At 36.8% G+C, this 23,399-nt stretch overlaps 1 protein-coding gene and 1 long non-coding RNA gene across 7 annotated transcripts in view; both read right to left on the reverse strand.

Annotated features, from left to right (window-relative positions):
• LOC144039109 (uncharacterized) overlaps positions 1-20,610 on the reverse strand; it is a 31,119-nt gene extending 10,509 nt beyond the window's left edge. Inside the window, exon 1 of the long non-coding RNA XR_013289355.1 lies at positions 20,491-20,610. This is a non-coding gene — a long non-coding RNA (uncharacterized LOC144039109). The remainder of the gene's footprint in view (positions 1-20,490) is intronic.
• A 636-nt stretch (positions 20,611-21,246) lies between these two features.
• utrn (utrophin) overlaps positions 21,247-23,399 on the reverse strand; it is a 160,033-nt gene continuing 157,880 nt past the window's right edge. For all 6 annotated transcript variants that reach the window (XM_077551971.1, XM_077551970.1, XM_077551973.1 and 3 more), the window contains one exon: positions 21,247-23,206. In XM_077551971.1, the coding sequence (XP_077408097.1) occupies positions 23,198-23,206 (9 nt within the window). In that variant the 3' untranslated portion in view covers positions 21,247-23,197. The remainder of the gene's footprint in view (positions 23,207-23,399) is intronic.

The following is a 23,399-nucleotide window of genomic DNA, read 5'->3' on the forward strand; positions in this document are numbered from 1 at the left end:
CCATATTTCTATTGAACATTTTTTTCCACTTTTATGTTAACAAGAGTATGCAAATACATAAATATATATAAAATTTGCGATTAATCGCGAGTTAACTATTGAAGTCATGCGATTAATTACGATAAAAAAATAACCGCCTGACACCACTAATGAAAATAGTTCTTTGGTGCCACAGTGGGACCTCAACCTTTGAGAATTTGTATTCATATTTTATTTTGTACAAAAAAAAAAAAACTGACTCGGCCATTCACAGATTCAATTGATGCATATCACCCGAAGTGTTTTGTAAATTGTGTATAAAATGTTCAACAGCCGGCAATGCGTATTCCACAATGCAAGCTATTATTAACGACCGACTCAACACAATAACCATCCTGGTCTGTTCGTCAGAAGTCAGGCAACGTAAGCGCAACCTATCCTGTTAAAAATGAGACCTTCAAAATAAAAGCAAGCCCTATAATAACATTAACAAAACTTTCTTTGGCCCCATGGTGGATTATTTTGCAGTCACAGTCAATAAAGAAGCACAAAATATGTTGCCCGAGTGTAGGCGAGCAGACAGGGATGGTTTATTGCTTCGAGTTGCTAATAAAAACATGAATTGTGGAATACGGCTTGCTGACAGAAAGTTCAAATCTGTTTTTCATCTTGACATGCTGCACGGATACAGTATTTTAGTATTTTATCAAAGAAGCACGACAAACAGTGTAACATGTAAAAATCCCAATTTCGAGGTTCTACTTTCCACTGTTGTTGCGTCGTTGGCTTTGCATCAGCTTTAATTACACAGTTACTCTTATTGTCATGCTTCTTTCCAAATTGTGCAGCTCATTTTGGTCCTTGGCTGCCTGACAATGGGCCCGATTCTGCCATCCCGTCTCAGTTTGCTTCCAACTTCCTCTCTCACCTATGCATGAGCACGTTATCTTCTCCCGTTGGTTGGATAGCGCCCGATAGACAGCTCGGCGCTTCATTGACCGAACGGCCTCGCACGCCTCATTATTTCGTGTCTGCTGTGGATTCAATTTGCCGTCTTTGCGGGGAGAGGATTGGAAAATGTGCGGCGTTCTGCGCTTCGCCGGTCACGGTAAATTGTGTATTTTCCACGTAAGCAGTCGCAGTGAGCGTCGCTTCATTCAAATCTTGTGCGCACTTGCATGACTATGCATTCCTTTGTCCCACGTTCAACCTAAACGACTTCTGATATTTGGCAGAGTAACTTATCAACTTACCAATTAATCGACCAATTACTTACATAACGAATCATATAACTTCTTTGTTGGTCCCTTTGCACTCACAACACTAAAGCTATGAAAAGAGGCACAACATTTGACTGTTTTAGAATACTTTGTGGGATGATCTGTGTTTCTGGGTCTGTGTTTTGATCGGATTTACTTTAGAGCTGTCAAATGATTAAATATTTTAATCAGATCATAGAATTTTTGATTAATCATGATTAATCGCTTAATTGAAAAGGCGTTTTTAATCAAATTTTTTCCCACCAAATTTGAAACATTTTAGAATATCGATTAATCACGATAAATCGCTTAATTAAAAAGGCATTTTTTAATCAACCTTTTTTCCCGCCAAATTTGATGAGCACCTGTTATGCGTTAATTCTTTCAACATTTAATGTTATGAGGAGGTCTTCCACATTTTTGACCCACTGCTCATCCTCCTCTTTTTCTAATCTAATCCAACATTTATTAAATGTTTTACTTAAATGCATGTAGTTATATGTTTATTGCTCAAACACAACCTGTGCTACCTTTAACGCAGCCATCCGCTGTCAAGCTAAAGGATCATCTGCGGTCAAAAATTAATAACTACGTTAATACATGATTAATGTGCTAATTTTTTGTGGTTAGTTAATTAGTTCACTTTGACAGCACTAATTTACTTTTTGTGCCTTTTTGCATATTTTGTCTTACTCGTTCTCGTCAGTCTGGTCCCTTGCGTCTACCAATCCGCTCCCTCAACCACTTCTTGTACAGGTGTTCCTCGTTGTCTAGCTAACACAGTCGAAATCATGTTGGGTTACGTAAAGTTACTTTTTTTGAGTAATTAAATGAATGGTCTAATAAATGAATAGATGAATATGTATATTATGTTTTGCCATTCACAGTCTTTGTCTCTACGGGATTCGCCATTGTAAGAACACATATATATATATATATATATTATTTTTTTTTTATTACAACAGAGAGAAAAATCAGACACTTCTTTGCTGATTTTGTGGGTTGATGGTTAATCATCTTTGCCTTATAGAAATCTTTTAATATGTAAAAGAAAAAAAATTGCCTTCTTTTTTTTTGCCTATTTTCGTACCCATTTTGGATTATCGTGCTCATTTGGAAAGAATAATCGACTTTAACTCAAACTTGACTCCAGCCTGTCCACAATCACCATCAAGAATGATGATGGTTAGCCATGCTCATGTTCCATGAAAACAGTCACTTAATGTTGATCTTAACGTTCTCAACGGCAACTTTTGTCCTATCACTTTTGAGAATTGCTTGTCGAGAGAAAGCATATCCTTGAAAACTAGCACACCAAAGCATAGGACTTTAAAGACGCATAAAACGAAAACAAGTCCAACAATCGACCCTCACTGCTCAGCCTTGACTTTACACAATAAAAACATGAAAGTTTATTTTCACCATAAATCTCTCTTTGGCAAAGACGGTAAGGTGTAATGTTTACCCTCTGGATGCACTCATACGGAGAGTGAACACGCACGTCAGACAAATTTGGTGTGGACGCAGAAAAGCTTTTTTTGTGGTATCCATTTTGTGCCATGTTTTCATAAACAATTGACACATTATTACATCTGTCCCATCATTCATTAGTGAATCCATCATTCCCTGGATGCTGCTATGTAACGCCAAATCGTTCCTCTCATATTTAGGATTGTGCAACACACCCCGCCTCCTCTCCTAATCTCTACCTTTTCGAGATGATCCTCTGCCATTTTCCACCTACGGACTCAATAGGAATTTCACCCACCTCTTTCAGGATTTTAGCTCAACCAAAAAAAACTAAACAATGTCAGTGGCTTAAACCATGGGAATGTAAAGTCACCTAAAAAAAACACTGTGGAATGTTGTTGTCTTTCTCGTAATTACCATTTGAACAACAACAGGAGCATCAGCGTTAAAAGTTGTAATGCATAATAATAACGAGACCCCGTGCTTCTTTTAATAAAGAATCTTATGAAAATACCCCGCGGGCAACGTCGTGAGTTGAATGTAAATCCCAATGTATTTAAAAACGCTTATACCAAAGAATAATAGGGAGCCGCTTTAGGTAGTGGCTCTGCTTATTAATTAGAAGATAAGAGTTTGGATTAAAAACAAGTTTGAATAGTACACACTTAAAGAATGGATTTGAGTAGAAAAGAAACAATATTGTTTGGTGCGTGCCGTTACAATGCAACATAACTACAAAGTGAGTTTTGCTTTTTTAGAGTTTTTTTTTTCCATACCGCCAAAAGCGGTTTGCTTCATTTAAAACTTGTAAAGAGATCATTTCTACCCAAAATATTGTAGCTGTAGGATCACATGGATTTTATTCCTATTTAAAGAACAATGATCATTTCATGGCAATTTTCGGAGTCCCCTGTGCTCTAATGTTACATTCAATCTGTAGATTAACAAATAGGACCTCATTTAAATTGTGCTGCAATTAATGACTTTAATCAAAATTCATCATTCTAGATGATCGGATAACAAGATTGAATGGAAGGAGCCCGCGGAGGAAATGAGAAAAACGTGGACCTGATTGACTCTGAAACAATGAATCGTTATTACATTACAGCTTTGGATATTGCTGATATTAGATACTGCAATTATCCGCCGCAGCAGGTAGATTTCATCCTCATTCCCGCGATGTGAAAAGCAAATGATTACTCAGTTGCCAAAACGACGTGTCATGTTGATGCATGTCTGATTAGTTTGATCAATTTGCCATGCTTGTGACGAGAGATCAACCAGCGTGGTCAAAAAGTGCCTCTTGATTGAATTTTATTTTGGGGGCAGAGACAATGTGGCTTTCTGATTGCAGGGAGGAAATGGAAAGGAGGGAGGTTTGATTTTTTTTTTGTACTGCTGATTGTGGTCATTTTCAGTGAATAGTCACGCTACTGATGAGCAAGATGGAAATAAATGCGAGATGTGATTACTTGGTGTGTCTGTTTTCCTAATCATAAAAAGATAAAAATAAAACACACACACAACTAAACTGTAATGTTTTTTAAATAAGGAAATAGCTAATCTACAATAACAACAACAATAATAAAAAATAATAATCTACTAAACATATAATAAAAGAATGAATAGTTTAACATTACTCAAAATAAACATTAAAATATTCAACCAAACAATGTAATTTGGTCTAAGTAAAGTTCGCTAGCTTAACGTTAGCATAGCTCATGAATTTAGCATCCATACACACACACAAAATGCTGGGTTGTTTTCCTAACCGACTCATTGGGTAGCTGTGGATTTTGAACAGGATTACTTTTACCCAAGCTTGTTTAATTTGAAGATTGGATTTAGGCAGGTGAAGAGCTCAACCTGGTCACTATTTTGGAGGTGTGGTCATTTGTATCATTTTTCAAAAGTCTCAGTGGTTCGATGGTTGGTTCACTGTAGCCTATATTCAGTTTTTAATTCAACCTTGTCTGGGTAGTTTTGCTGTTTGTTTGTTTTTTGGCCCACACAACATAACAAAAACATCACATTTGTCGGGACTTACATCGTTTCAGTTCACAGAACTGGCAAATTGACAGAGAGGAGAAGGCTGCTGACTATTTTTTGCTCCCTTTGTAGCATTGGGATTTAAGACCCTTGAGGGTGTGATGGCCGGACTGTCTCGCACATTTTATGAGATTTTATTATTTGTCTGGCTCGTGCTGACACGATGAGGAGAGTGAAGGTTGGGGTTCACATTCAATATCACAAATGCAAGACCTTGTAAAATCAATTTATGTCTTTAACTGATTCATTGCCATTGACGGGTATAGACGTCAAAAATTTATTTTAACTTTCACCTTTTTCCCACTTCTGTTAACAATAGTATAAAAACGTAGAATTTTTTTTTTTATTGTACATTTAGAACAGATAAAAATATTTGTGATTAATTGTGAGTTAACTATTGAAGTCAATTTTCAATTGTAATTAATCGCATGACTTCAATAGTTAACTCACAATTAATCACAAATTTTATATCTGTTCTAAATGCACAATAAAAAAAAATTCTAGGTTTTCATACTCTTGTTAACAAAAGTGGAAAAAAATGTTAAACTAATAGAAATAGTTCAAATGAATTTTTGACGTCTATAGCCGTCAATGGCAGTGAATGAGTTAATAAGCTTAACCAAAATGATGCTAACCAACCAGTGAAAATACATTTTATCTATGGAGGACAAAAACTGCCAAAAATAAAAATAAATAAATGACTGAATAATTAAATAAATGACAAATGACGTTTTAGCTAAAGATATTAACAAGCTTTCTCCGACAACAACAAAAAAACTTTCAAAAATATATAAGTTACTTTTATATACTGATAAAATGTCTTTACCCATCTCGAAATGGGAGACAGACTTGTCTATAGCACCGGAATCTGACTTTTGGATTCAAGTTTGTGAAAACGGATTTAAAATCACAAAACACACAAATTTACAACTTATCCAATATAAAATTATTCATAGAACATACATTACTCAACATATGATGAAGAAAATGGGACTCTCAGACTCCGACATTTGTCTCCAATGTTTACAAAACACTACAGACACTTATGTTCATGCTTTATGGTTATGTACTCCGGTTATGTATTTCTGGACTAAAGTCTTAGAAAAACTTTCCGCTATTTTGGACTGTAGGATACCTTTATCTCCAAACTTGTGTTTGCTAGGTGACCTAACAACAACTGACTTACCACATAAACAATTTCAATCTACACTTGTAGCCCTTACTATCGCTAAAAAAAACAATTCTTGTTAACTGGAAAAATAAACAAACTCTGAATATCGACCAATGGTCTAACTTCCTCATAAATCACATTTTAATGGAAAAAATATCTGCCTCAAATAAAAACCAAATATCAAAATTTATAGAAACATGGTCTACGTATATAGAATTTTTTAACCTAATTCTGGTTACTTAATTCTGTCTGTTAGCGAGAGCCACTACATCGTGATAACTTACGTACATTGATGTTTCTGCATTTGGCAATTTATTATTATATTATATTATTAGTATGGGATTTTTTTTTAATGGGCTTTAGGTGAACTGATGAATACACACACGCACACACGCACGCACGCACATGCTCACCCACATACAAAAAATATATATATATGTGTGTGTATATGTATATATATGTATATATATTTAAAAAAAAAAAAACATTTTTTATTTTTTTTATTATTATTTTTTTTTAAATAGGAGAGCAATGATGATGTCAAATCGAATGAACAATACTGAGCTCTCCTTAGAAAAAAAATAAAAATAAAATAAATGACAAATCCATATTTATCAACTACTAAGATCGACCTTTCAATCATATTCTTCCAACAACACCTGATTTGGAGCCCAAATTAATGATAAGTGATAAGAGTGTTTCAGTTATTGGCAGTTGTCATCATTCAAAAGGTGATAATTGTGGCTAAGGAAAAAATTATATAGCGTAATATTTTCCAACCTTTTACAGTCAAAATGTCTTTACCATTATTTGTCCCGAATGAAGTTTCATGATTTAGTTTTCTGAAGATGCTAATTCCATTTTTGCAAAAGCATCTTAGTGTCTTCAAAATTCCTATTTTTTTTTTTTTGTTCCTGAACGTGTTGGAAGTTCTGAACCGTTATTCAGATTGTGTGAGGACAAAAGTGTAAGATGTTTGCAGGGCAACACTTTGAAATTGTGCAACTCACAAAATTCACATTATATAAAGCTGTTTTTGTCTTCACTGCTAAGTTGTCTACCGTTATTGACCAAATGATATGAAAATACATCTTATACGTCCAATAACAGACATTGATGGTGTTTTTCTTGATTATTTGCCAATATCATGACATACACCGTGACATTGGGGATTGAATGAAACGTGTTGGCGAGAGTGGGCGCAGAGGGGATATTTTCGGGGATTTATTTTAAAGCCGATCAGCAGCAGGTCTAATGTGATACATGTGGAAAATGTTGTAGCGTATTACAGCATATTGGTAGGATTACTATACTATCAGCAGGTTGATTTTTTTTTTTATAGAATGCTCTCAATGCTGTATGATGTGTTGGAAATACCATTATGATTGCCTGCCTAGTGTGAAAACCATTGAATTCAAAATGTCAAATATTTCTCCTTTTCACCAAGATAACTAAGCTCATTATTCGGTTACAACTGGCATCGGCTTTCATTAACACAGGAATATTTCATACGTGTAATTGCTAGCTTGCCTAATAACCTTTCATTTACTACCCAAAAATGTTGGCCAAAACAAAAGCGGAATATTGTGAATTCCATCATCACAGCTATGGCAACATGTTGTTTCTGGCATATGTCAGTAACAGCCAATCATGTTCACATAGCCATGGGTAGACGTTGATAAGGGAAATCACATTATATGCCTTCGGGCAAGCAAATTATTCCCAACTGTGATTATTTTCCAAGAACTGATGTGGTGTGCTGGTGTTGAATATTAAGAATAAGCCTCACTGGCACAAACTCCTCAAGACAGAAAATGAGGCCACAAGCTTGTGCATTATGGACTGATAAATTATTATTGCAGTAGGAATGTTGTGACAGGGAATCATTGACTGGTCACCTCTTAAAAGTGCAGATGATAATTTAAGAAGTGCGGAAAAGTAAGGCTTTTTGAAAAGTGTGTATATACCGTATATCATATTGATTTAAAATATATGGGATAAACAGTAGGGGTGTCCCCCCCCCCCCCAAAAAAAAATTCTCATAGGCATCGCGATTTTCATTTAGTACGATTCAGAATCGATTTTAAATGTCCCAAAATTGATTTTATTTAAATTATTTTATAATGTCTTGCCTTTGTTTATCCCTTTATTGGGAGCACTGTTCATGTTGTGCACGATTTGGCCACTTAGGGGCAGTGTGGTTCCGCACGTTCTGATAAACTTAAATTGTAGCCACATTAGAGAGTAGAAGGAAAAAGTCACGATCAAGTTATGCCAATAAAAGTTGTTTTTTGGCAGCGTAGGTAGAGCATACGCTGGTGAGTAATGTTAAGATGCTTCTCAGTAAACATTCCTGAAGCGTTTTGTATGAATAGCCGTTCTTTTGAGTGATAAAAGTGTCGTGAGTAGCACGCTAATTAGCATTAGCGAGTCAGACTGTAGTAGCTCATGACGATTCTTTGTACATCTAGAAATTGAAGCAGAAATTATTGTCAATCAAATCATTTTGAATCGAAAATCGATTCTGAATTGAATCGCAGACCCAAAAATTGGAATCTAATCGAATTGTGAGACGGCCAAAGATTCCCACCCCTAATATACAGTATCCCATTAAATCAAACATAATGGAACGGTTCCACTTTGAAATGAACCGTCCTTGAATCGTATTCCACACCATGTATCACCATATACATATTGCATCGTCTTATTTGTTTGTTTGTTTCGTTAACATATATGTGTATATACGATAATAAATATATCAATACAATCCAAATCCAAGCGTTTACGATTTGAAAACTGTGTTCTCCTACATATCGACATCAAATTGTATTCGATTAATTGTTCAGCGACGGAACTGCCTTAAAAGACGTAAGATTTTCTTGACTGGTAAAAAAGTAATGTGATCATTCGCTTCATTCGCCGTCATCCTGCTCCATTTTGAGGGCCAGCTGTTGTAGAGAAAGACATTTTACACTCAATTTCCCTTCGAATAGCACCATTTGGAAAGAAGCTGTTCAAAACCAGTGAGTCGTTACGGTGAAGTCCATCCAGCTCCGCTTCTGCAACTCCTGAACCCTTTTGAAGATGTCCTTCACCGTATGCACCTCCACTATTTAGGGAAAAAGAGTCTATGGGGGCTTTTGTCGATGGTTTCCACTCTCAGCTTTTCCTTATCTTTGAGTTCGTTTGAAAGGAGCTGGCTCATGTCCGCTGGGCTGTGCGCTTCAGGAAACTGCTCCTTCAGGCAGATATCGAACCCCCACCCTCACCCCACTTTAATGAACTGCGCTCATTCACAGTGCCAAGAGTCACTGCACCTCAGTGGCGAGAGCTGTTGAGCCTTTTGTACGGTTTCTATACTGCTGCCCTGAGCAGATTTAAGATACAGATGGCAGCCAACCTGGATGAAGTGGTACCTTGAAATCGGGGGTTTTCACGAGAGTTAGTTTCTATTTTGTTTTAGCTTGGGATTTTCAAAATTCAGTTTGGTTGAATTACTATTTTAGAGCAGGTTTGTTGGTTTTTACTAGTTTCTATTTTTTGTTTTTATTAGTTTTAATAGACAGATCCATGTACTGTATAGCTAATAAGGCATGTAGCACCCTATCATGGAATAATTTCCTGAAAATGTAATAAATATTGGCACTTACACAATCTTGTCACGACCAAAAATTTAATAAAACACAATAATATAAAAAAATATATATTAAAAAATAAATAAATAAAATCCTGACTGATATTATAATAAAATGTTTATATATTTATTTTATTATATCATATCAAGGAAAGCAGTTCTAATGAAGTGGGCGGAGCTTACTTTGATAAACTCTCTGCAGAGTTGGTTTAACACTATATAATTCAACTCTGTCAAATAATTACTACAACACTGACCTCCATTTAGTGTTAGAAATACACTTTGGGGGTTGAAATAAACTCTGAAATATTTAACACCAAAATTTTAACACTCCAATTTTTGCTGTGAATGTGTATAACGGTCTTAGATTCTTACAACACAAAATGTAGAACTTTGGACTGAAAACAAACATATCTGTCAAGTTTGACATGATCAGTTTTGAGGGAAAAAAAGACAATGTAATACATATATATATATATATATATATATATATATATATATATAACTTTTTTTTATCTTATTTTATTTTATTTTTTTAAAAAAGGAGAGCAATGAAGATGTCAAATCGAATGAACAATACTGAGCTCTCCTGGAGAAAAAAAAAAAAAAAGGTACTATTTGCATGTATGTCTTTATCCTCTGCCAAAAACCTGCACCCAACCCCCTAAACCACAGACATCTTGCTTTGTCTCCCAGCAGCGTGATAACACAATTTCAGAAGAGAAAGCCACAGTCTGCTTTTCTTTTTCTATCCTCACACTAAAACAAAATACTATATGAGGTTATAAAAAGCAGTTATGAGGGAATAAAGGAAGAAGGTCAGGAAGGGGAAAAAAATTTGCAATAAAATGAAGAAGAAGAAAAAAAGAGAACCACTGCACTGAATTCACTAAGAGACAAAAAGTACAAAAATATCAAACTGGAGCTGAATTTACGTCAGCAACTAATTGATACATCAAGCTGGGTTGTATTTAAAGGTCCTAAAAAATGCTATCAAATGGTCTACAAATGGCATTTATAAGCCACTTTCGTTTGGCTAATAGCTAGAACGGTTTGAGAAATGCTCTTGCATTGTCACAGTCATTATTTCTTCTCAGGTCAGACGTTGGTTCGAGTAAAGCGACCTATCGTGTCATATTATCTGCTGACCTGCCATGGCCTCTGTGGCACTGACAGAAAAAGACACATAATTGATCATTAAAAAGTAGCACCGACTGTGTGTGCTGGTCTGAATTTAATTTTGCAAAGTCCAATTACCACTTTATTGATATTTACTTTGAAGTCGTTGCTGTTCATTTTAGACTACCGATACTTTAAAATTCTTGTTTGAGTTTTTTTTTTTTTTTACTCCAAACTTAATTTCCAGTTTTAGGAGATAAAAACCTTTAGACTGGAATTAAATGTGCACAGTCAAATTGAGCCGTGCCCTTGAATACAATTTTGTTCATTTATTCCATTTTCAGCATTATTCAGCAAATCTCTAGATAAACTTTTCACAAGAAGCCAACATATTAATTATACCAAGTAATTAAAAAGTATTGCAGTGACTTTGAGGACATTGGAGTCAAATTCTCAGAGCAAATGACGTATGCTTCTGTGCTTGGTTAAAACTAATTCTTTGACATTCTCTAAACTTGTAGATCCGAAGCAATTCCACTGTCCCACATCTGCGGCGGCATGATAGCATTGTTAAAAATCCTCAAACATTTTTTGTGAATACTTGAGAAGAATTCTCCAAAAGCCACCATATTGTTCACTGGGCAGACCAGCCAATGGGAGTTTCAACTAAGATGCACGCAGGCAGTAAGTAATGATGGATTTTGGCTCTCTTCCATGCAAGTAAGTTGGACTGGGAAGGCGACCAGCGCTTGAGGCTTTTGAGGCGGGATCTCAAATCGGCACTTGCTCTGAAAACTCACTTCCGGCTTCCCTCTTATTACCCGTAATATCCTTCCTTTACGAGGAACTTTGCAATTGCTCTCTCAGGGAAAAGGTGTACATTGACATTGTCGGGTCGTCGGCCGATCTCAACTGCCGTGCGACGGTATCAGCTTCTGACTTATGGAGGGATGTACTCGTGGCGTGTAAGCAAAAGTTCAGACGTCTCACGTCTGCGGATGTGGACCGTCTGAAGAGCTCGCTCACATTCAACTGATCAAAAGGATTCATCCTCACTAGCCAAGAATGACAAGCCAGACAGGTAATCTTGGGAGAGTCAAAGAAAAGGGCATTCAATATGTCTCGGTGGAGGACTTGTGAGAATATGTACTAAAATGAGAAAGAGAAAGAACCAAAGACTCCTATTGAACTGAAGTTCACAACAAAAAGCATGGAAAAGAGATAGATATGTGACAGAAAGGAATAGTAATACATTTGATTTACACCACACAAAAAGTTAAGGTTACTGGCTAAAATTGAAGGATTAAAAATTAAAAGTCGGCAAGTATATAATGCCAGGCTTCAAACTCGAAAAAAAATCAAGCCAATCTCTCCTTGCCCACATTGCCTGTTAAGTCAGACTTAACTTAAAAAATAAAAAATGTTTTTTATCCTGGCACGTCCTGCCTTTATTTACATAACATTAGCATGTTCAACAGCCAACAACGAGTCGCTCTAAAGCAGCCACGCCAGTGGTTTTTACGAAGGGATGATGCATTTATTGGGTGTGCATGCAGTGTTGTGCCCTTTACTAAAAAATAGTAACTAGTTACAGTTATCATTCGTATATAAATATCGTTCATTTTAAAAGCAACTCAATTACTCTGATGATTACTTACACAAAAAAGTAATATGTTACTATTAAAAGTAACTCTTTAGTTGCTTATTTATTTTTAAAAGAACATACACTGTTCCTTTATGCTCAACTAAAGTAAAGTAATGAGTGTATTTCCACGTCGGAAAACTCGTCTTGCACTCGCCTTGATTTTCCATGACTGCCGAATCCGATACCCGCCCACAATGCGTCTTCTTCGTTAACACGGCAGTGGCAATCCATTGTAAACAGGAAGTAGTACAGTACACAGCAGCCATCCATTCATTATTTGATTCAGAATCGCTTATCCTCACCAGTCTCGCACAATTACATTATTAAATTAAATAATTTATCAAGTAATTGACTAACACACCATATTGTAACTGTAACTGAGTTAATGTATAAAAATGTATTAGTTATTGTAAAAAGTAACTAAGTTACATTAATGTGTTACTAGTAACTAATTACTGCCCAACACTGGGTGTAGGCATGCATAGCTAGCTTGCTAACTGAATATCGCTATTGTGCCAGCTAACTACTGATGCTAACAAATGCACTGATGCTCTTAAAAGTTCGGACTGATCCAATACAATCCACTTTATTTCTACAGCACATTTCATAAACAAGCTGCACATTGAGATCCGCACACTATCATACACATAAAACCAACTCTAAAAATAAAACAGTCTATAAAATAGTAAAATACAATAGGTAAAATAAAAAAATAATTTCAAAAATAAAACATAAAAAGACCCCAAGGACCACACAATTCACGCTAAACTAAAAGCCAAGGAATAAAGTGGGTCTTAAGACGAGACCCATTAGTGACCCTCAATTAAGTACTAGTTATCTAACATGTAAAATGTATTGTGAAAAGAAGAAAAAAAGAATTCCCCTTACAGGCTCTTCATAAATCCAAAAGGCTGATGTCAGTTTTCTCCTGATTTAAGCACATGAAATCTAAAAAGGAGCTTGACGGCATTTTCATTTCGCAGTCCCTACAAACGCGCACGCACAAAGAAGCGCACAAACACCTGGATACAGACAGCGCACTTCCCTGAGAGACCAACAGACCAGAATAACAACAACAATGTGTAATGCCGCTGATGCCAGGCGAGAGATAAATTGGCGAGCTCCTACATAGATTGAAAATGTGTACTTTGTGTCACCTTTGTGTGTTTTACTTATCAGTCACAGTGGGGGCCCGGCCGGCTGAGGAAGGCGCCGTGATATTTGGCATACTTATTTGTTTAGGGGTGCCCGGTGGATTTATTCTTATTGACTTTAAGAAGATATTGAGTTGATACTGTAAGCCTGCATCGATTCCTGCACCTGCTTCCTGTGTCCTTTTCTGTTATTTGTTCTGTATTCCTTTTGAATAAAGCCGTCGCTTTCAACTCAGGATGCAAGGGGGGATCGTGGCAAGCTGGTCTGAGATTGTCATTGTCCCAATTAGTACGGATCAATGTGAACCTGCCGACATGTTTCAATTCACATAAGCTGGCACATTTTTGTTGTCTTTGGTAAACAGTGGCTTGTGCGGTGTCAGACAGATAATCCCTCACATACGGGAGGAATTAGCCCAAATCAATGAGGACATCTCACTGTGAGCATGCTAGGCTATACCTTCTCGCTCACAAGCTGCGTGGTTGCGTTTATGTGGGATTTTTCAAAGTCAGGGGAATGATGATGGACAAAGCGGCTTAAACGATCCTTGTGGTAGAAAAAACAAGCAGTTAAGTAGAACCGGTGTTTGAAAGGAATTAAGTGGCAGCTTTACGCTAGCTAGCGTTATGCTAGCTATTTTATTTTCCTCAGTAAACTTTACGCTAGATAGCAGTAGGCTAGCTAGCTTTATGCTAGCTTGTTGTCCTCAGTACCTAGCACTATAGATACGTTTTATTTAGTTTTTTTTCTATTGTGACAAGAGTATTTTATTTTTTTACATTTGTACATAAGTACATTTCAGAGTCTTTTTTTTGTACCCAATTATCTGTTCTTCTACTTAAGTAAGACGTGTGAGTAGTCCTATAAGGAAAATACAACTTGAATGAAAATCTCAGCACTGCGCAATACACTATATCTTAATTTACTGGTCCGTGTTTATAAAACACTAATCGATAACACCCCACCCTTCCGTCTTCCATCCCTACTCACCATGCATACCACTACCCGCACTCTGTTCCAACAGTTTGATCAACCTTTACAGTCCCAAGTCGGTACTACTTTTGGTTGATCTTTTTGATTCTCATCTGCCTTACATGGATTAATTAAGTTTAAATAAATTGAAATGCTTTGTCAAGTTTTGCGAGACGACTTCTTAGTGTATATTTTTTTGGTGTGTTTTCCCCTGCACTGCCCTCACAGTGATGGCAAAGATGAATATGTGAATTGAATCCGAAATAGAACCTACGGCAATGCAGTAATAGGTAGCAAGAAAAGTAGCACCTTTCTTACAAGACAATAAACTGGCATCAAAGCGAAAGGAGTTTGACCCCCAAAAACAACTGCATTCACATTTATATGCGAGTGAAAGGAGGAAGACGATAGGCTTAAAGCGTGCAAAGTAAAAGGATAAATACAGCTTTGAAAGAAGGTTCAGCCAAGAGAAAAGCAAGTCTTGAACTCTAAACTGGAGGTCGCATGCCGGCCTCTCTCTGCCTCGAGCTGCAGTAACGAGCAATTAACCTCCAATCAACGACGCCGATGTCCATTCGTTTGTGTCATTCGAAAAATACACAAAGGCTGACCTTCCAACTAGTGAACGGATGACTAACCTTTATCGTCACTGATTGAATTACGTTGAAAAACTTTTTCCCAAAAGCTCTCCTTGTAATTTCTATTAAAAGTTTCTGTTGAAGACTAGCACTGGATTTTAAATTATGCGTTCGACCCCCTCACTTGTGCATCGAAGCAATGTATTAAATTGAAATAATAACACAGTAGAGGTCTTCAGTAGAGTGCTGACCTCCATAAGGCCAAACACATCTGAGCATTGAATTATCCACCTCACACTTCTGAAAGTTGTTTTGTGTATGCTGCATCTGGCTGAAATGATGCAATGCTCACCTTGCGATTGTAAACCCGAAGAACAACATTCGCTAAAGAAACACAAAGGCATTAAGTATAAACGGAGAAAACAGAGATGTCTTCCGCCGTACAATATTGATCTGTTAAGGTCATTGACGGCTGCGATGTTCATCTGAATAAAATCTGTTTGTGTAAAAGGAGCCTGAACTACGCTACTAAGCAACACTCTGCCTATGCTCGGTAATGGATTTGACGTGATGGGCAGACAATGGGGTAGGTAGTGTGCTAGTATACATTGATTAGATGGAAAATATACGACTCCAATGAGGTTCTTGAATATTTGGGCAGAAACAGAAATCTGTTTTTATGTCTTGATGCTGATTGTGTGTTGAAGTAGCAATCGTTGCCATAACTTCAATGCTAATTCCCATTAGCCCATCTATTGTGTTTGCATTTTATGTTAGCATTAAGCTAGCATATTTTCATTTGAAAAAATGATATGGTTTAGGCAAACATTTTGGTCGTTAATATATTTTTTTAAAAGTGTATGATTTTTTGAGATATGGCCTCTCTATAAGTGTTTTTTAAACTTTGTACACCAAATACCACCTAAATATTTATTTAGCTCTTCAAGTAACGCCATAACTGAACATTATAAATCATAAATAAAGAAATAAAATACAAATGGGGTACATACATACATATATATATATATATATATATATATATATATATATATATATATATATATATATATATATATATATATACACACACAATGTGTGTGTATATATATATATACATACATACACACACACACACACATACATACACACATATATATATATATATATATATATATATATATATATATATATTTAAGCATTTTGACAGATCTTTCAAGGTCCACAGAAAATTATGTGTTTGGACTATGGAAACACACATACTACCAAATGAAAGATTGGACTCTCATCTTTCATCAGACAAAAAAAAGTTTGTTTCTACCTTATTCCCTTTTTCAGTAATCAACAATAGAAAATGGTTAGTTTCACCTCTGTTTTGAAACAAACGTCTTTTAACGTCTTTTAACGTCTTTGGCACTCCTCCATAGGATTTTACTAAACGTTATTTAACGTTTTTGGCAGTCAAAGAGATAAACAGTAATCAGGTAAAAAAGGAAAAAAAGCTTTTGTAATACACTTTAATGCAAAATTTAAAATCAATCCGATTAGTCGATTGTAAAAAATATTCCATAATGACAGCACTACTTGCATTTGATGTACATTAATGATCAGTAAGTAGCTTCACACAGAGTCCTTTGAGAAATCACGGAACTTTGTGCAAAAGCGTGTTCCCCTAACCAAAGACGTCTGTGTGTGTGCGTGTGTATGATCTTGCAAAGCCAAGGGTGTGCTATGACATGAACAATAGGCAGCCACAAAGCACCGGCTTGGCTCTGTGACGCGTTGCTCTTTTGGGATATTTCCCGCAGCGTTTGTCTGTGCCGAGGCCTTGGAATCGTCGCTTTTAGTGTCAATAAATGTCACAATATATCTCGGCTATGCCTTTATAAGTCCACTTGAATGTGTTGACATTGTGGCATTCCAAGGCTCGTTTCTTCTGTCGTGAGCGTTTGTCACTGAGGACAAAAAAAGACGGCGTCATTGAGAATTGAAGCCAATTTAAAAACAGTACATTATCTGCATACCAGTTCACTAGTTTAAATTGACAATTAATTACAATTGGATAATTGCTGTCCCTGCTGAAAGATTTTAATTTTTTTTTATTCCGTTTTCTCATTTATGCTTCACGAACTTCATCTGAAACACAATAAACGTCAGGGAAGTAATTAAAACAAATAATGGCATTGTGAGGTTTGTCAGTTATTGGTGTGAGCCTCATGCTGCTTCACCACGTGGAAAGAGAAAAAAGACATTCCCTGATCACGTGTAGCAAGCAAGGTTATTTTAGTTAACTAAAACTAACGAAAAAACAAAAACTAAAATTCCCAAAACAATTTCGTTGACAAAATAAAATAAAAACGAAAATGCTTTATAAACAATGAAAACTAACTGAAACTAACTATTAGGGGCGTGAATTGCCAAGTACCTAGCGTATCACGATTCATAAATCATGATTCGATTCAATACCGATTAATCCCGATACGAATCTATAAATTGATTATTAAGATTTTTTTTTTATATATATAAAAATTTGGAAAATACTAATCAGTAAACTTGTACATGTACACTGTAAGATTTGTATGAAAATGTATCTATCTGAAAATTCAGTGAGGGGCCAGGAGAAATAAAATGTAAAAAACTTTATTGAACATTGAAAATGACTAACACTTGTAGAAGATAATATAAATATATAAACTGAAATAGATATATAGATATGTAAAATAAACAAAAAGGGGATTCATACATAAAAATTTGGCATTTGCATTCAAATGGAGTTTAAATGAAAACAATAACTATGTTAACACTTATTTTGGTTTGTTGTTTTTTTTAACTTTTCGTAAGCTAGCGTTAGCGTGTTTGTTGTCTTGGCGTAGTTACGGTCAACAATATTATTTCTGCAACACTAAAGTATAGATACCAAAACTTTCTACTTAACTCATTTGCTATTTATTTTAAATATTACTATGGTCCCAAAAACGTCATTATATGTTTTTTTTTATGCTCTGCATAAGGCTTTGATGCAGCCTCTGAACTGAAGAGAATGCATGGAGCAATGGTAGTTATTACAAAAACGGCCAGCAGGTGGCAGCAGAGTATAAGAGATTAGCCAGGGCCATGTTGCAAAAAGCTCTTTTTCATAGTGTTTTCAACAGGAATGTGAATAATGATGAAACTTTAGCTATATTCTAATGCTAATTGCTGCAAATCGGTGAAAGAGAGAAATGTACTTTTTTTCCCTGATGAAAGAAGAGACTCATCTTTCTTTTGGTAGGTTCTATGATTTTAACAGCAATAGAAAACAATATTGTGTGGGCGTTGCGAAATCAGTCAAAATCCAGTAAAACAGCCGGCAGCGAAGGGGGTTGCATCAGTGAAACTGGCTGGGAGTGAATGAGTTAAGTAAGGTAAGAAAGTATTTTTCCTTAGTTACTTGACACCTCTGGGAGGCATGAATGATGAATGGCAATATAGCAGGGGAACATTATGTAGAAAATGAATAGATGGATGAATGGATTGTTTTGGTGTATCAACGAGCACGATCGGGACGTAAGAGCAACATTGTTGTGCCTCTGGCTGAGGGTTTCTCATGAATAGCAAATATCTATTGTTATGGAGTAACACATGCAGGCGAAGGGCTTGCATACATCAGCAAGTAAATAGAATCCAATCACTCTCAGCTCGGCATTGCGCGGTCAATATCAATTTCATCCGGGCCGCAGCTCAACAAAGGTGTGCTTCATATTTCCCCACAAATATTTCTGCGAGCCCCCCTCAGGTCAACGTGAAATTGACGTGTTTAATTAAAGCCCGCTCTTTTGTGTTTACAAGCGCTTTGGATGGTGATATTCGGCGCGCCGGGGCCGGCCGGGCACGATTCCGATAAGCTGCTCCGAGCGAAAGGTCCGCGCAGTAATGAAAGTGCTGGATGCCGAATGATTCCCCGAACACTTGCAGTCGCTCCCAGCTCACACACAACAATTTGACTTTGTCTGCTTTCATTAGCAGTTGGCTCTAACCCGGCATCATTCGCCAAGAGGAATAATACACTATCCATGTTTTTTAACAATAAAAATGATACATGCGGTTTATGAAGGCCTTTTATGGTGCCGCAGGCTATGATAAAAAACGGACAATAGTGAGCTTGTGAAAATGGGAGTGCAAAAGTGCAGTGGAACCTTCTGACATCCAACACAATGCGGGTTTTATATGGCAACAATTTGAGCCCGGTACAAATGAATCCCTTTTCGGACCGAGGAGGTGTCAGCGGCTTGAAATGAATGGCCGGCAAGAGACTAGCGCTAGCTTGACGCGGGCACTCAGCACATTGCGGGCTGCGATGAGGGAGCACTTAAGATGAGATAGAAACTGTGTCACTGTGATGAGAAGTAATCAAGTACAAATACTTTGTTACTGTAACTAAAAACAGGTCTTTTTTTTTTTTTACTGACATCTTATGGCAGTGAATGAGCTAACTCTTTGAGCGCCATTGACATGAATTATCGTTGATGGGAAACCTACAGGGAGTGAGGCGGAGAAAAGTTGATCATGTTAGGAAAGTTAAAAAAAAAATAATAATAAAAAGACTACGGCCAGCAGATGACTTTACAGAGTACTTTTGCCACCTCATGGCTAACATGTTAGCATTAACTGCACTGTTCTTTGTGACCTCCCTCCCTCCTCAACATCCGCTCCCGTCCTTCACCTTGTGCCAGGTTAACTTTTACACCACCAACAGGCCCACCGTGCCAAAAACCTTGGGCTCCAAAGAGGACAGCTGTCAGACGGATGGTGCGAGCCAACCCTGCCGCATGAATGGCAGCAAATAAATGACGCCACCCCCAACGTTTCCAGCCAAGACCTTCAGGTTGGACCTGACAAATGGCCAGCCATGGCCCTTTTGGGGACCAACAGAAGCCATACAAGCCAAAACCTGCATCCATTCTTGCCAATGACAAAAGACATAACAGACACTTCTTCTCACAGTGGAGTGCAACGGGCCAAAACAATTAAATTAATTAAATTAAAAACAGTGGTTATTGTATTCAAATGTATCTACAGTAATCAAAGGAAGAACAATTAATTAAATGGTCATCCACTAAATTGTACAAGTCACAACTAACCCGTTTATGTTGTTAATTATACTGTACTGTATATAGCAGTCCAGTATATGTATTTTTTGTTTTTGTCACGTGGTACAGTAAAGGAGGGTCTGAACGTGGCTGACGTCACAAAAAGTACACCGTATTTTCAAGACCAAAAGGCGTCGTCACAGTTACATATGCTATTTGTGTATTTAACACACACATAAGTATTATGGGCGCAGGCATGGTTAAACATTCGCTAGCTTAAAACATACAGTAGCATGCTCTCATGCTAACACATACGCTAGCATGCTTTTTAAAAAGACAGCGGGAGCAAAACTGAGTTCGGTTGCACTTTTAAGTATTTAACAATGTAGTCACGTTACTTTGGAGCAATCCTCATCCACAAATCCCTCAGAGTTCTCATCTTTTTTTTTTATCCGAAATGAACAGCTGGGCAAGTTCTCCATCACACACGCAATAAACCCATGAAGAACACACGTGTTTTTATTTATCGCGTAGAAAAAAGAAAAAAAAAACATGCACTTGCTCGCGTTCTGCAGTGGACTCAAGGTGCGTTCAATGACGCCGCACGCAGTAGGAAATATCAGATATATGTAGAAAGACCTGTTTATGACGGGGAGAGATTTGTCTCAATTATTCACACAAATAAATTTGGGATCATCTCCACGTGTTTTTCGGATCCACAAATTCATCTACGATTTTCATGTATTTTTTTTCTTTTTCTTTGTGTGTGCATTTTCCATGACTTATGCTTGCAATTTTTGAGACGAACATCAACATCACGCTGTTTAGAAATATTCACAGAATTTCACACACACACGCACGCACACTCACGTGTCTTTTTCACGTGTTCTATTCACAAACTATTTCCGAAAAATGTCATCTTCTTTGTAATAGTCTTTTATCTATTTATTTTATTTTCTGAAAATATTTTTATCCTCTTTGCTTTTGCTACCTGGAATTTTAATATGATTATATCTTATTTCTAATTAAATTTCTCTCAAACTATTCCTTAAGACTTTTTGGGTTGAATTTTAAAATTACATTTTTAATCAGAAACAATGCCAATATGGGAACTAAAAGATTCTTGTCACTTCAAAAAGCACAGGCAGGTTGTTATAAAATTTTTATTTGGAAATAATAAAACAATGTCGCCATTTTACACATAATGTGGTCCATCTATTTTACATTACCAGGAAATGGGGTGGGGAGGGGAACCACGGTTCTGCCATTGTAACGTGTTCAGTAAAATAATCACCCATATGAATCTACAGTCTGCAAAGGCGAGGGAGGAGATTATAGTAGTGTTGTTAAGTCTCACAAGTTGTACATGATACACCATAGCATTAATAGCCTGACAAAACAAAAGGAAGAACTCACTCGCACGCTTCAGCAGGACCAAATTGTAACAGTGACTCGAACGTCTCCGGACAAACAAAAACAAGAACTTGATAGCTCCTCCATGCAGTGTACGTGGATACACTGAGTTGAAACAAGTGTGTCCAAATGAGGCTGAGGTAGCAAGGCAATCATGGCTTTTCTCTTGATTAATCATTTCTAACACAAAAGACACCCCCCCCCCCAAAAAAAAACAACAACATTGTCTTACGAGTGTAACTGTCCAAAACGTGTCTTTCTACACACTCACCTGCCATCCACATGTGGAATGGCAAACTGTATATAGGCACAAACACAGTTGCAATGACGTCTCAGTGTAGTGATGCTAGAGTGTTAGGGACACACTGAAAAAAGAAGGAAAAAAAAACTTTAAAAAAAAAATTATATTCGCGAAAACACCGTCATAAAAGCCAGAACGTTACCTTAACAAAAGTTTTGGTTGATTTGGTGGGAGGCTGGAACGGATTAACATCAATGCCATTCATTTCAATGGGGAAAGATAATTGTGAGTGTTTGAGTTACGGGAGTGGTCACGGAATAAATTAAACTCATATCTCAAGGCACCGCTGTATTAGTATTTTTGGACACACAAAAAAAAGACACCAGAATAAGGTAGTCATATTGTAAGAAAATGTGTCTTAGAATCAAAACAAAACAGTTGGAATATTAGGGGCAGTGCTGGACTGGCCGTCTGGCATTGGGGCACATGCCCGGTGGGCCGGCCGATCCAGTGGTTCTTAATGATTATTTTCCTACTTTTTAGGAAAATAGATTGGTCCACATTGGTTTTAAGTTTGAATATAGATAGTGAATCGGAAAATCATCAATAAACATCAGTGGCGAAACTACATGTTAGGCAGGAGTCAAGCCGGGCCGGGCTGGTGGGCCCAAGTCAAAATGCAAGGGCAGATTTTGTTGTGCCAGTCCAGCCCTGATTAGGGGAAAAAAATAAGATTATTTCTGTATTTCTTTATAAAACGTTACGTGCAAATATGTCAATGTTACATGAATACATTTGAAATGAGATTTGAAAATGATGTCATGTTACCATTCTAAAAAAACCCGTTTTTCTTCATCAAATTCTGCTTTTTTTTTTTTGGTAGCGCTGTAGACTTTCTTCAGATTTTTTCTTATATTCAATTAATTTGGTATTTTTCATTAAAAAAAATATTTTACTTGTTACATTAGGACTTTTACTTTTTATGATATTTCAACTTAGTTTAGTTTTCTTTTTTTTTCTGTTTCAGTATGGCCCTAATACTCATTTGAACTTGAAAGGTAACTCTGCAAAACAAAACAAAATAATTGTGAAGGTCCCCACACTCATAAGGGAGTTGAAGAAGATGGAAGCGGTGGAATGACAAAGGAAAAGTAATAGATTGTTTCCCAGTGAACCTCTTCAATTCAAGCACTTCTGGAGAACAAAACCCAAAACAAAAAACAAAAAACACCAAAAAAAAAAGGCATGGGGGATGATGGTGGGGAGGGTATCTCATACAAAGTTTTGGGGGTTCCATATTGAGGGCGAAAAGCGGATATGATGTCCAGTTAGTGAAATTGTACACTTTGCATAGTAGACGAGGACGACAAGATTGGATGAAGTGGTTGAGTTGTCGGATTGGGGGGGGGGGGGGGCTTCTTTGGGGTCGTTGGTCATGTCATGGGGTCACATCACCTGCAACACAACGATGGCGTCAAGTATTAGGACGCTGCGATTTGAAAATACTTTATAATAATAATAATAAAGGGATTTGTATTTAATTACTGTTAGTGGCGAGCAATTTGACTGACAAGTGAGAGGGCGAAAAAAGCAGGATGGCTGAATGTTTATGACATACGTAAACAAACGCGCATTTAAATGACGAATT

This window comes from Vanacampus margaritifer, chromosome 19, assembly GCF_051991255.1.
Source record: "Vanacampus margaritifer isolate UIUO_Vmar chromosome 19, RoL_Vmar_1.0, whole genome shotgun sequence".
NCBI classification, from domain to species: domain Eukaryota; kingdom Metazoa; phylum Chordata; class Actinopteri; order Syngnathiformes; family Syngnathidae; genus Vanacampus; species Vanacampus margaritifer.